General features: G+C 36.3%; 1 protein-coding gene across 2 annotated transcripts in view; it reads right to left on the reverse strand.

Annotated features, from left to right (window-relative positions):
- Positions 1 to 14,395, reverse strand: part of LOC137388939 (complex I assembly factor ACAD9, mitochondrial-like) — a 37,481-nt gene that overhangs the window by 20,282 nt on the left and 2,804 nt on the right. For both annotated transcript variants that reach the window (XM_068075442.1, XM_068075443.1), the window contains exons 6-14: positions 13,653 to 13,803; positions 13,315 to 13,417; positions 12,248 to 12,397; positions 11,761 to 11,951; positions 10,459 to 10,587; positions 8,209 to 8,288; positions 7,979 to 8,102; positions 4,329 to 4,406; positions 3,035 to 3,163 (exon numbers count right to left, since the gene is read on the reverse strand). In XM_068075442.1, the coding sequence (XP_067931543.1) occupies positions 3,035 to 3,163; positions 4,329 to 4,406; positions 7,979 to 8,102; positions 8,209 to 8,288; positions 10,459 to 10,587; positions 11,761 to 11,951; positions 12,248 to 12,397; positions 13,315 to 13,417; positions 13,653 to 13,803 (1,135 nt within the window). The remainder of the gene's footprint in view (positions 1 to 3,034; positions 3,164 to 4,328; positions 4,407 to 7,978; positions 8,103 to 8,208; positions 8,289 to 10,458; positions 10,588 to 11,760; positions 11,952 to 12,247; positions 12,398 to 13,314; positions 13,418 to 13,652; positions 13,804 to 14,395) is intronic.

The raw sequence follows: 14,395 nt of genomic DNA on the forward strand, positions 1-14,395 counted from the left end.
TGCAAAAAGCAAGCGTGACCAGCACCGAAAGGTCCTGCAGTCGCGTGTCACCTAGGTGACAGCCGTGCCTGTTTCTAACTCTCTCCATTTTATTTCTAATATCCATTTTTTAAAAATCAGCATGAGTTTGTGTATCTTATTTCTCGTTTGAATGTTCATGGTTAATAAAGGAGGTACAAATGGCAAGCGTGACCAGCACCGAAAGGTCCTGCAGTCGCGTGCTCTTTGGCAGCCGTACCTTCTCTCCGTATAAGTTTTTAATATTCTCCATTTTTTCAAAATCCCAAGGATTTTGAAAACTTTAAATTCTAGGATTTTTTCATCTTTAGACAAAAATTGTCAGGGCGAAAATTATGAGCCAGAATCTCCATATTGCATACTACTGTATGGAAATGAATTATGGAACTTTTATGGAAATGGAAATAATATGGAAATGAATTATGGAAATGGAAATAATATGGAAATGGAAATACTATGGAAATGAAGTAGGGAAATGGAATTAATATGGAAATGGAAATAATATGGAAATGGAAATAATATGGAAATGAATTATGGAAATGGAATTAATATGGAAATGAATTATGGAAATGGAAATAACATGGAAATGGAAATAATATGGAAATGAATTATGGAAATGGAATTAATATGGAAATGAATTATGGAACTTTTATGGAAATGGAAATGAATTATGGAAATGGAAATAATATGGAAATGGAAATACTATGGAAATGAAGTAGGGAAATGGAATTAATATGGAAATGAATTATGGAAATAGAAATAATATGGAAATAATATGGAAATGAGTTATGGAAATGGAATTAATATGGAAATGGAAATAATATGGAAATGGAAATAATATGGAAATGAATTATGGAAATGGAATTAATATGGAAATGAATTATGGAAATGTTATGGAAATAATATGGAAATGAAGTAGGGAAATGTTATGGAAATAGAAATAATATGGAAATGAATTATGGAAATGAATTATGGAAATGGAAATAATATGGAAATGAATTATGAAAATGGAAATTGTGACATACACGTAATCCCTGATACCTACATGACTTGCCAAGGCACTGAATAGATAGTGAGTGAAAGTGAAGGTAATGCAAGCAGTTACTCATAGATAACATACATAGTCATACTGGGGTTGTATTACATTGGTGTGATGGGAAGCTAATCAACTGCCATCAACTATGAGCTGTACTACCCGGTGTTGCCCGAGTAATAAAAAAGTATTTGGACAGAAAATTTAATTTTATATAACATTTACTATTCTAACTTTTAAACTTCATATCATAAGAAAATATTTTTAAGCAGTTTAAATGAATTAAGAGGAAAAAGAAAACAACTCTAAAGGTTTGCAAGCTTTTTCAAACAACTACAACTTTTAAATTTCATATCATGAAAGAAGTGTTTTGTTGAAATAGATTAGGAAAAAAAATAAAACTGGAAATGTGTTTAAATGTAAAATAATTAGCAAGTAATGGCTAAATATAATCTGTTTAGCTATGATTACAATGAAAAATTATTTAATAAATAAGGTAATAAAAAAGTATATTTTATTTTTATATAATTATAGTTAGTAGAATTAAGTATAATTTATTTTTATTTAATATATAACAACATTTGCCACTTTAACTTTCAAACAACATATTATGAAAAGTGTTTTGTGTAATTGAAATAAATGAAGAGAAGAGAGAAAATAAAAACAACTGTAAATGTGTTCAAGCTTATTCAAACAACTACCACTTTTAAATTTCATATCATGAAAGAAGTTTTTTGTTGAAATGAATTAGGAAGAAAAATGAAACAGCAAATGTGTTTAAATGTAAATTAATTAGCAAGTAATGCTAATTATAATCTGTTTAGCTATGATTACAATAAAAAATTATTGTAATCATAGCTAATTTTTATTACTTTATTTAATAAATAAAGTAATAAAAAGTCTATTTTATTTTTAAATAATTATAATTTAGTATAATTAAGTATAATTTATTTTTATCTAACATATAACAACATTTGCCACTCTAACTTTCAAACTTTTTGCTTGCTTACATCAAGCAAAGATGTCCAGTAACTAGTGGACATCTTCGCTTCAAGCTAGTCTATGTATTTGATTGATATGTATTGAAATCTAAGATTACATGCAAGGGCTGTTTGTGAACTGAGGTGACAATGAATCACTCTATCACCATACAATGTCAATACTTTCAGTTGATGGCAGTCGATTAGCTTCCCATCACACCAATGTAATACAACCCTGGTATGACAATCTATCTTATCTATGAATAACCAATGATATACAGCCCCTGATGTGTGGGGGCTGTATATCATTGGAGTAACTGATTGCATTAACTCACTTACTTAACACCATCTATTCAGTGCCTTTTCAATGCATGTAGGTAATGAATTGCTTTAAATAATAAGCATATATTAGAGTAATAAACTATAATCATCATTTCTTTATTATGAGCAATAATTACTATCTTAACTGGAAATTCATGATCATTCTCATGGCTGTCTTATTGTTCTGTCGATCACTACGATTGACTAGCACAAAAAAGGGGCGTGGCCTAAACGCTCCTTGTTGGCACCGGAAACGCTCGTGTTGTTGAATGCACAGTTATCACTCTAGGGGGAGATAACTCTATGGTTGCGACCAAGTCAATACTTGATTCTGTGCCAAGTTGTCATGAAAATGTGCTATGCATGTATGTACAGTGTAATGCAAAAGATCCTACTACATATAACTCTGTGAAATGACTGTGACACGCTTAATACTGCACTGCTAATGCTACTACAAAAATATCCAGGCAAAAATTTACTGCAACTGTAATGCATTTTACATCTGGGTATCAGTGTGTACTCATCAATGCACAGTTGTGATTTTTTTGTAATGGTGACAACCCTGGCTGTTGGTACAAAATCAGCTGACAATATAGCAACCTCTCATAATGAAATATTCTAGAGCCATGCCACACAAATGCTGGTAAGTAGCGATGGCAGGTTATTAAAATAGCCCACACACCTCATGCTCACAGTGAGGCAGTCCTATAGAGAGAGACCTGCTGACCCGAGCAAGCACAGCAGTCATCCCATAGAGATCCGAAACAACATCAGCTACTCGAGCCAAAGGCATCTGCTGATCTACTATATCCTGCAAGCAGACATTCCATAGACATACTTAACAGCTACATACATAGATATATACAAACCTGAAACATAGACATACTCAAGGAACAGCTACATACATAAATATAGATAAACCTGAAACGCATTATAGAAAGAAGTGATCTAAAACAAATAAATACATGTTAGCTGTAGAGAGTTATCTTCCCATTTGTGCCTAGGCCTAACTAGCTGCTCCACAAATGAAAGACACGGAATAACAGAGTCATAGGGTGGCAGAATGTCAATCAGTTTCAGATGATGCATGACTTACAACTGAATTACACTTGGTACTTTCATTCTTATAAAAAATATATATATGGGAATATTAAATATCAGTAAAACTATTGACTAGACTCACTAACCATAGAGTAAACCAAATAATATGAGAGTAACTTAGCCATTCATAGAATAAAGTGACTATTCATAGAGTAAACAAACTATTCAAAGAATAAAGTGACTATTCATAAAGTAAACAAACTATTCATAGATTAAAGTGACTATTTATAGAGTAAACAAATTATCCACGGAATAAAGTGACTATTCATAGAGTAAACAAACTATTCATAGAATAAAGTGACTAATCATAGAGTAAAAAAATTATTCATAGAATAAAATGACTATTTATAGAGTAAACAAATTATTCATAGAGTAAAGTGACTATTCATAGAGTAAACAAACTATTCATAGAATAAAGTGACTATTCATAGAGTATACAAACTATTCATGGAATAAAGTGACTATTCATAGAGTAAACAAACTATTCATAGAGTAAAGTGACTATTCATAGAGTAAACAAACTATTCATAGAATAAAGTGACTATTCATAGAGTATACAAACTATTCATGGAATAAAGTGACTATTCATAGAGTATACAAACTATTCATAGAATAAAATGACTATTTATAGAGTAAACAAATTATTCATAGAGTAAAGTGACTATTCATAGAGTAAACAAACTATTCATAGAATAAAGTGACTATTCATAGAGTATACAAACTATTCATGGAATAAAGTGACTATTCATAGAGTAAACAAACTATTCATAGAATAAAGTGACTATTCATAGAGTAAAAAAATTATTCATAGAATAAAGTGACTATTTATAGAGTAAACTAGAACTAGCAAATTAGAAAAGCAAAAAGCAACCCACCCTTTTGTAGCGGGCAAGTAGCAGCTCAACCGTCGATCTCAACTGTTTTGTGTAAGACTCGAGGCTATTCGCTTCTGACTGCAATATTCAACCTGAAGACACTTATCACTGTTCATATAACTACTAGTACTACAACCACTGAGCATCCATTCCATCTTGGTTATACTAGTCCACTATACTGAGAAATGGACACCCGCAGACCAACCGTTAATCATATCACTCTGAATAAAGGCTTAACAATGTGTTCCAGTAATAACACAGTTATAACAGCAGTGTACCTAACAAAGTTAGAGTTGCCTTTCCTTACTATAAATTCCAGCGTGTACATCGAAAACTTGACACCAAATTTCAAGATTAAAAATCCATCCTCAACTTACATGGCGGTCACATTTTTCATGACACAAATTTTTGTAAAATTCAACTTAAAAACCATCGCAAATCAAAATTACAGAATATAACATATAGGAATTTATTTATAAAATATTAAAATGCTAGTAATCCTAATCAACATTAGAAAGATCAAACACGAAGTCCCAGTCTCCACCATTCAAATTGTCATTGCTGGGATTCTCTTCTGAAATGATGGCTTTTTTCAATGTAATGCTTTTTTCGCAGTATCTGCCTATCTGCCTACACTTTAGTACTCCATTTGACACATTCACTATCGTCCATCTATCCTTCTTCTTGTACATGAATGACGATTCCTGGCAGAAATTTGCCTTGCGGCATTGCGTTTCTGTTAAATCGTACAATATTATCAGAGATGGCGGTTTCATTCTATTGACGAGGTGTGCCAATGCGATGGTTTCGTTCTATTGACGAGGTGTGCCAATGCGATGGTGAAGTTCTATTGACGAGGTGAGCCAATGCGATGGTGAAGTTCTATTGACGAGGTGTGCCAATGCGATGGTGAAGTTCTATTGACGAGGTGTGCCAATGCGATGGTGAAGTTCTATTGACGAGGTGAGCCAATGCGATGGTGAAGTTCTATTGACGAGGTGTGCCAATGCGATGGTGAAGTTCTATTGACGAGGTGTGCCAATGCGATGGTGAAGTTCTATTGACGAGGTGAGCCAATGCGATGGTGAAGTTCTATTGACGAGGTGTGCCAATGCGATGGTTTCGTTCTATTGACGAGGTGTGCCAATGCGATGGTGAAGTTCTATTGACGAGGTGAGCCAATGCGATGGTGAAGTTCTATTGACGAGGTGTGCCAATGCGATGGTGAAGTTCTATTGACGAGGTGTGCCAATGCGATGGTGAAGTTCTATTGACGAGGTGAGCCAATGCGATGGTGAAGTTCTATTGACGAGGTGTGCCAATGCGATGGTGAAGTTCTATTGACGAGGTGTGCCAATGCGATGGTGAAGTTCTATTGACGAGGTGAGCCAATGCGATGGTGAAGTTCTATTGACGAGGTGTGCCAATGCGATGGTGAAGTTCTATTGACGAGGTGTGCCAATGCGATGGTGAAGTTCTATTGACGAGGTGAGCCAATGCGATGGTGAAGTTCTATTGACGAGGTGTGCCAATGCGATGGTGAAGTTCTATTGACGAGGTGTGCCAATGCGATGGTGAAGTTCTATTGACGAGGTGTGCCAATGCGATGGTGAAGTTCTATTGACGAGGTGAGCCAATGCGATGGTGAAGTTCTATTGACGAGGTGTGCCAATGCGATGGTGAAGTTCTATTGACGAGGTGAGCCAATGCGATGGTGAAGTTCTATTGACGAGGTGTGCCAATGCGATGGTGAAGTTCTAATGACGAGGTGAGCCAATGCGATGGTGAAGTTCTATTGACGAGGTGTGCCAATGCGATGGTGAAGTTCTATTGACGAGGTGTGCCAATGCGATGGTGAAGTTCTATTGACGAGGTGTGCCAATGCGATGGTGAAGTTCTATTGACGAGGTGTGCCAATGCGATGGTGAAGTTCTATTGACGAGGTGTGCCAATGCGATGGTGAAGTTCTATTGACGAGGTGTGCCAATGCGATGGTGAAGTTCTATTGACGAGGTGTGCCAATGCGATGGTGAAGTTCTATTGACGAGGTGAGCCAATGCGATGGTGAAGTTCTATTGACGAGGTGTGCCAATGCGATGGTGAAGTTCTATTGACGAGGTGTGCCAATGCGATGGTGAAGTTCTATTGACGAGGTGAGCCAATGCGATGGTGAAGTTCTATTGACGAGGTGTGCCAATGCGATAGTGAAGTTCTATTGACGAGGTGTGCCAATGCGATGGTGAAGTTCTATTGACGAGGTGTGCCAATGCGATGGTGAAGTTCTATTGACGAGGTGAGCCAATGCAATGGTGAAGTGCTGTTTTCGTTCCCTCTGGCTTTCACTCGGACTATTCTTTTCTCGCTTTGTTGTTAACTCTTGTGTTGCCGACGACACCAAAAACAAGCATTTTTGCTGACGGCGTTTTTGAATGCCACTTTTTCAACCTCTGATGCTGACTGAACAATTAACGATAAACCGACTTGAGTCAGAAAATGGGGTCGACTTAAATGGCAGGTACATGTCAAAACCAAATTTTTGAATCAAAATTTAGACCCAGACTTATACGCTGGGTCGACCTATACACCGAACCTTACTGTATGTAACTACACAATAGCGAACCTTACTGTATGTAACTACACAATAGCGCCATCAATGAAATTTACTGTATGTAGCTACACAATAGCGACATCAATAGAATTTACAGTATGTAACTACACAATAGCGACATCAATGGAATTTACTGTATGTAACTACACAATAGCGACATCAATGAAATTTACTGTATGTAACTACACAATAGTGACATCAATGGAATTTACTGTATGTAACAACACAATAGCGACATTAATGAAATTTACTGTATGTAACTACACAATAGCGACATCAATGAAATTTACTGTATGTAACTACACAATAGCGACATCAATGAAGAGTTGTGTTTATGTGTGTATTCATGTAACAATCCAATAGCATGCAACCAAACTAGCATACTTTCATAAAAAGGATAAATGGGTGTCACAGTGTAACTATACAATATTATATCTCCATAAGGAGTGTGTCCACGAAATTATACAAAATCATTCCTCCATAAAATAGGGTATGTTTGTGTAACTATATAATATCATACCTCCATGAGAGGATGTGTGTCTGTGTAGCTATATAATATCATACCTCCATGAGAGGATGTGTGTCCGTGTAACTATATAATATCATACGTCAACAAGAGGATGTGTGTCTCTGTAACTATATAACATCATACCTCCATAAGAGGATGTGTGTCTGTATAAATATATATCATTCCTCCAGAAAAGGATGTGTGTCCGTGTAACTATATAATATCATATGTCCATAAGAGGATGTGTGTCTGTGTAAATATATAATATCATACATCCATAAGAAGATGTGTGTCTGTATAAATATATATCATACCTCCAGAAAAGGATGTGTGTCCGTGTAACTATATAATATCATACATCCATAAGAGGATGTGTGTCTCTGTAACTATATAATATCATACCTCCATAAGAGGATGTGTGTCTGTGTAACTATATAATATCATACGTCAACAAGAGGATGTGTGTCTGGGTAACTATATAATATCATACGTCAACAAGAGGATGTGCGTCCGTGTAACTATATAATATCATACCTCCATAAGAGGATGTGTGTGTTCATGTAATAACCAAGTGCTCTTCTTCACATTTCTCTCTTTATATCTCAGCCTCGCCTGCTTCCATATAAAACCCAGGTTGTTCATTGGATTGTTGAGTTTCCTAAAAAAAAGATGATTGGCTGACGATGTAGCAGCCGACGATATGTTGGGTGTTGCTTTATACACAGGGAGACACAACTCCCAGAGATAGAGAGGTATTGTCTTACCTCACAGCGTCCTGATAGTATTTGCCTACATAATCGAACCCTGTCAGAGATATGTATAGCCTTAGAATCTCATTTGTGCCCTGCAATACGCCACCCAAAGAAAACTTAATGCATGAAAGTATAGAAATGTAGAGAGAATTTTGGGTAGAAAATTTAGTCAACAAATAGTTGACTCTATGAATAAGTTGAAAAGGATTTAGGATAGTCAAACTTCTACAGACTTCATTGAATTCATTTCACATCTCAATAGCTTAATGATAAATACTCCAAGTATTATGTAAGCAGTGAAGGACATGTGAAGGCCATGTGAAGGCCATGTGAAGGACATGTGGAGGACATGTGAAGGACATGTGAAGGACATGTGAAGGACAGGTGAAGGACATGTGAAGGACATGTGAAGGACATGTGAAGGACATGTGAAGGACAGGTGAAGGACATGTGAAGGATAGGTGAAGGACAGGTGAAGGACATGTGAAGGAGATGTGAAGGACAGGTGAAGGACATGTGAAGGATATGTGATACATAAAACTAAATATGATCAACTAAATTATAGGCAATAACTTAAAATTAAGACAATTGTTGAATACTAGTCCCCGTAGAACCACACTATGTACAGTCGACTATCATTAAAATGGGATCTAGTTACATGTGGATCCGATAACAGATGATGGAAAATTTTGGGCATGTCAGCTGCAATCGGAGTGTAGTTATCACAAAATAATTAAAAATCAGATTATACTTACTTTTACTAGAAATTTAGAAATAATTAAAGAATTATTAAATATAAGAAACGGTCTATTGGAGCCATTTATATAAACCCCTAACAAAAGCAAAGTTAATATAAATACTAGATGAATGCCCGGGTAAAGAGAAAATCTTTGCATAAAAAACTATTTTTATTTGGCACATACAAGCTTTTTACCATTTGAACTTGTTAACTTCATATCATGAGAAAATTGTTTTGTGCAGTTCAAATGAATTAGAAGAAAACATAGAAAACTTTGAAGGTGTCTAAATGCGAAATAATTAGCTAGTAATGGCTAGATAAAGTCTGTTTTGCTGCAATGAAAAATGATTTGATACTTGTATAATTAATACAAACTGAGAAAATAGAATAAAAATCATGAATACGTTGAATTAATAATAACAATGGTACATAGAAGCGTGTTTATACAAAAGGTTACAAAAGATATTCATCATAAAGTTGAATATGAAAATACTGGTACCTCTTGACACTGGTACAAACATATAATGGTTAAGTGCACAGGACTACTTTGTCTGACCGAACGAAAAAAGAATGTAGAGGCAACTTCTACTCGAGAATGTCCATGTGAAACGTTTTAAATTTTTACAAATTCTAGCGATTGACTTTACGAAGAACTAGAAATTGAAGGCTTGAAACGGCACATTAGAAAATTGCAAATTGAAAAAACGTAATATATTTTGAAATGGCTTTAAAAAACTATTAAAACAAAAAAACGCAGAAGGTAATATTAACTAATAATAAAAAGTAAATATTTAGCTTATAACCTGCCATCACGATAAGGATAGATAAGTTAATTAAGAATGATATGGATAGACACGCCTGTTTGTCAACTTCTGACTTGAATGTTGCAAGTCCAGTTCCAGCGTCATACAGATTTTTCCTTCCTAAATTTTTATCGCTATGGATGACAGATAAACAAAAGACAAACCCTGAGATTTATAGATATTGTAGAAAACTATAATATACGTTCAGAAGAGTAATTTCATTATTATTTAGTAAAAACGGTAGTAAATAATTCAATTGAACAGAAAGAAATATTTGCAAATAGTTTTCTGTTACAGAGTTGTCTAACCTTAATTGCCATTTTTTAGAAATTGCCAGCTTTGAAATCTTTTCTGTTTTCTTAAATTTTTTCTGTTTTCTTACATTTTTTCTTTTATAATATTTTAAAGACTATACAGAATAGCATAATGCATATTATGCAATGTATATATATACCTTATTAATTGTGATTTTTCCTGTACATATAGAATGTATATATAGACATAGGATAAAGCAGGCACTCAGTTAAACTGGAACCACTATTAGTCAGTTTAATGAAGAATGAGTTTAATGGCTGAACACATGTATATGACTTACAAGACCGCAACGTCTCAAGCAACTTTGAACATCATGATTTAGGAATTACTTTGGATCTTGTTTTAAATATGCACTATTTATTAGGATGGTCGTAAGCTGGAGTTTGACTACAGTAACTTTCTAACCTCAAATATAGGCAAAATTCTAGCATCCCGAAGATAGCGCTCATATGGGTAGCTCTTCATATACCCGAGCCCTCCTAAGATCTGCAAGCACTCGCTCACCACTATCCATGTGTTTTCTGAGCTGTAAACCTGCAAAACAAGCACCTGCCACTAGTGTTCATATGAAATTTTGATAGTAGACAACAGGTAACACCAACAGGTAAGTAAATGAATGTTAGGGTGCAGCATTGAAATACTAAACCTACAGGTGTATTGAAGCCAAAATACGACGGCTATGCGAAGAATGACTCACAAGTACAGTATAGCTTGTTTCCAAATACAAACCTCACATATGTGTGTTGTCATTAAACAAAGCTACAAAGGTCACCTGCTAAAATGTCACCTGCTAAAAATGTCATCTGATAAAAATGATGCTGGCTACGAATGACACGGCCTGGAAATTTGTACACCTACCAGGAAGTTGCCCTTTTGCTTTAAGACAGACCAGCAATACAAAAGTTAATTTTTCAACATGCAACTAAAAGACTCGGCTGCCTTAACAGACCACCTATAATTTGACTAGCGTTGGCAGGTAGCTGCTCATCAGAACAATGGTGCAACAGTGATTTGACTAGCGTTGGCAGGTAGCTCATCAGAACAATGGTGCAACAGTGATTTGACTAGCGTTGGCAGGTAGCTCATCAGAACAATGGTGCAACAGTGATTTGACTAGCGTTGGCAGGTAGCTCATCAGAACAATGGTGCAACAGTGATTTGACTAGCGTTGGCAGGTAGCTCATCAGAACAATGGTGCAACAGTAATTTGACTAGCGTTGGCAGGTAGCTCATCAGAACAATGGTGCAACAGTGATTTGACTAGCGTTGGCAGGTAGCTCATCAGAACAATGGTGCAACAGTGATTTGACTAGCGTTGGCAGGTAGCTCATCAGAACAATGGTGCAACAGTAATTTGACTAGCGTTGGCAGGTAGCTCATCAGAACAATGGTGCAACAGTGATTTGACTAGCGTTGGCAGGTAGCTGCTCATCAGAACAATGGTGCAACAGTGATTTGACTAGCGTTGGCAGGTAGCTCATCAGAACAATGGTGCAACAGTAATTTGACTAGCGTTGGCAGGTAGCTCATCAGAACAATGGTGCAACTTTATAAATAAACTGCGATGAACTAAAACAATGGCATCCGTCACAAGTTCACCAATCCTGCACCTTCTTTCACAGTTTTTTGAAACAATGACAAGAAACGATGACATGCACAGATGAGTATGCATCTGTCAGCTCAATACCACCCGCCACTGAGTGTCACCTTCACTATTGCAGCCTCGATAGAAGCATCAGGCTTTTGGTATGCATCTATGATTCCAGCCGTCATGTAAGCCATCGATTCCATCGCGTATATTGCGATGGCCATCTTGGCAAACTTCTGCTGTATCAGCTCAAACTTGATGAGTTCTTTGTCGAACTGCTTGCGTGTCAGGGCGTGCTCCATAGTTTTCTCTGTGAAAAGAGAGGAGGCATGAAATAGATGGATACCCAGCAGAGCTGACTTTGTATTTTATGATGCCAGAACTAAAAATAGACGCTCTTTCAATACAATGACTTCGTAGAAGTCAAGTTAATACTCATTGACTTCTTTTTTCTCAAACACAACTGTTACTTTAATACAATAACATATTATTTCTTGAGTTCTGATATAATCAGGCTGATATATCCATAATTGGTTTACCATAACAAATGTGACTACAAAGCGTGACTGAACCACGATTAACCCATGTACGGTGAGTGTCACTTACCAACAAGTTTTCGGAGAGCTCCGGCGCAGGATGTGCCCATGCTAAACCTGCCCCCATTCAGAATGTTCATAGCTAGCTTGAATCCGCCGCCTACCTCTCCTATCACATTCTCAACTGGTACAGGGGTGTTGTCAAAGTGCAGCTCACAGGCTAGATAATGTATAAATGAAGAGTGAATACAATGAGATTAAACAACTCTTGAGCGCACTACTAAAGGCTGCTTCACACTATATCGCTGTTTGTTAGCGTTTCCCTTTCAACATTCATCGTCGATTAGGTGAATCGTGAACCAATGGCATCGGCAAAGCATTGTGGACACGTCAGGAAAGTTTGCAGCTGACAAACTTTCCCAGCTGGCAAACTTTCCCGATATTTTGCAGAGCATCAACGACTGCCTTTCAATTGTGAACCATTTCGGTGATAGTAATTCGTGGATAGAGTGATTTATTCATATCAGTTGATGATAGTCGCTGCAAGACTAGCTTTTGATTCCAGCACGCGAAAACAAAGAAGTTTCTTCACGAAAATTAAAAAAAAAAATTAAAACACTATGTCACAGAGTATTTCCTGATGCAAATGCGGATGGGTTTGTGATAGTGTGAACATGATTATCATCGACGATCACCGAAGTATTGTGGCATCAACACTGAGATATGGTGATATAGTGTGAACCAGCCTTTAAGAAAGCTGTGCAGCAACTATTCATCGGGCAGCCAGGTGTTCTGCAATTTGGTATCTTTTGGCCAAGCTTTCTGCAGGCAGGTGCTCTGCAACCAGGCATTCTGCAGACAGACATCCTGCCGGCAGGCATGGAATACTTCAATCTAATATGATTGAATGCTCTCGTTGTATGCTAACAAAAAGCCTTGAAAGGTGCAAATGAAATGACAGTTTAGTACAATTTCTAGGGAAAAAACCTCCGCACACAGACACTCACTAAAATAGCTAACTAACAAGGTTGTATAAAAAAGGCAATTCCCAATCAGTCTTAATGCAGCATAAACAGTTGAAAGAGACTTTTTGTAGCACAGAGTTGACATTATCAGAAAGCAAAGAACTGGACTCACTGTTTGATCCCCTGATGCCAAGTTTATCTTCAGGAGGTCCATTAGTTACACCACCGAAGCTTCTTTCTACTATGAACGCTGTTACCTTATCTTTCACCTCTCCCTACAACAGCAAACCAAACAACATCTCTTCTTCTCTGAATGTATGTTTTTTCTTTCTCATCACAAAATAGATCAAGCAAAGATAGCTTCAAATCGTAAACAAGGCTGCACTAGCGTATTAGCAAAAACAGAAAATGAGCAAATACAAAGCTAGACAATGCTCAAGCATCACCCTAAACTCAAGCAAATCCCTGAACTTATGAAACGAAACAAATTAACACCAAAATCCACCTTACCTCTTGATTTTTAAAAGGAGTTTTGGCAAACACCGTGAAGATGTCAGCAATACCTCCGTTTGATATCCATATCTTTGAACCATTAAGAAGATATTGTTTACCATCAGGAGAGAGCTGAGCTTTAGTCTGTATAGAGGCAGCATCACTTCCACTGTAGGTCATATCAAGTTGAACAGCCAACCAAAAAGTTCAGAGTGATACAGACAGGACACTTTCCTGGTTGATTAGATGCATTAGTACAATAACTGAAAAACTACCAGCATATTTTATTAAACTGTGGGCACAAAAGGCGAGCTAACACACTCATCCTAAAACCTAAAGGAAACCCAAACTTCTGGTGTGTACATTAGAACAACCATCTTAAAGTACCGTACATTTAATCAGTCATGTATGTGTTACATTTGTTTAGATTAAATGTTTATACATGTACTTATAACCTATTGACTGTAGCAAAATATAATCATTCCTAATAATGAAAAAGGACAAAATCTTTAGGAGTTGTCAAAACATGACAACAGACAGCTCCACATCATGCCAAAAAAATTAATATTTATTAATAAATTGGAGAAATGTTTCTAAGTGGTGATGAATATTAACACACGCTTGACAATTGATCACTAGTTCTGTCTATATACAAATAACTGCAGGTACTAACAAGGAGAGATCAGTGTTGTCAGAACTGTGAAATTAAATGCTCACTCCCACATACAGATATACTAACTACAAACAAAGGTTACTACAAG

The sequence above is a fragment of the Watersipora subatra genome, chromosome 2, assembly GCF_963576615.1.
Source record: "Watersipora subatra chromosome 2, tzWatSuba1.1, whole genome shotgun sequence".
Classification (NCBI taxonomy): domain Eukaryota; kingdom Metazoa; phylum Bryozoa; class Gymnolaemata; order Cheilostomatida; family Watersiporidae; genus Watersipora; species Watersipora subatra.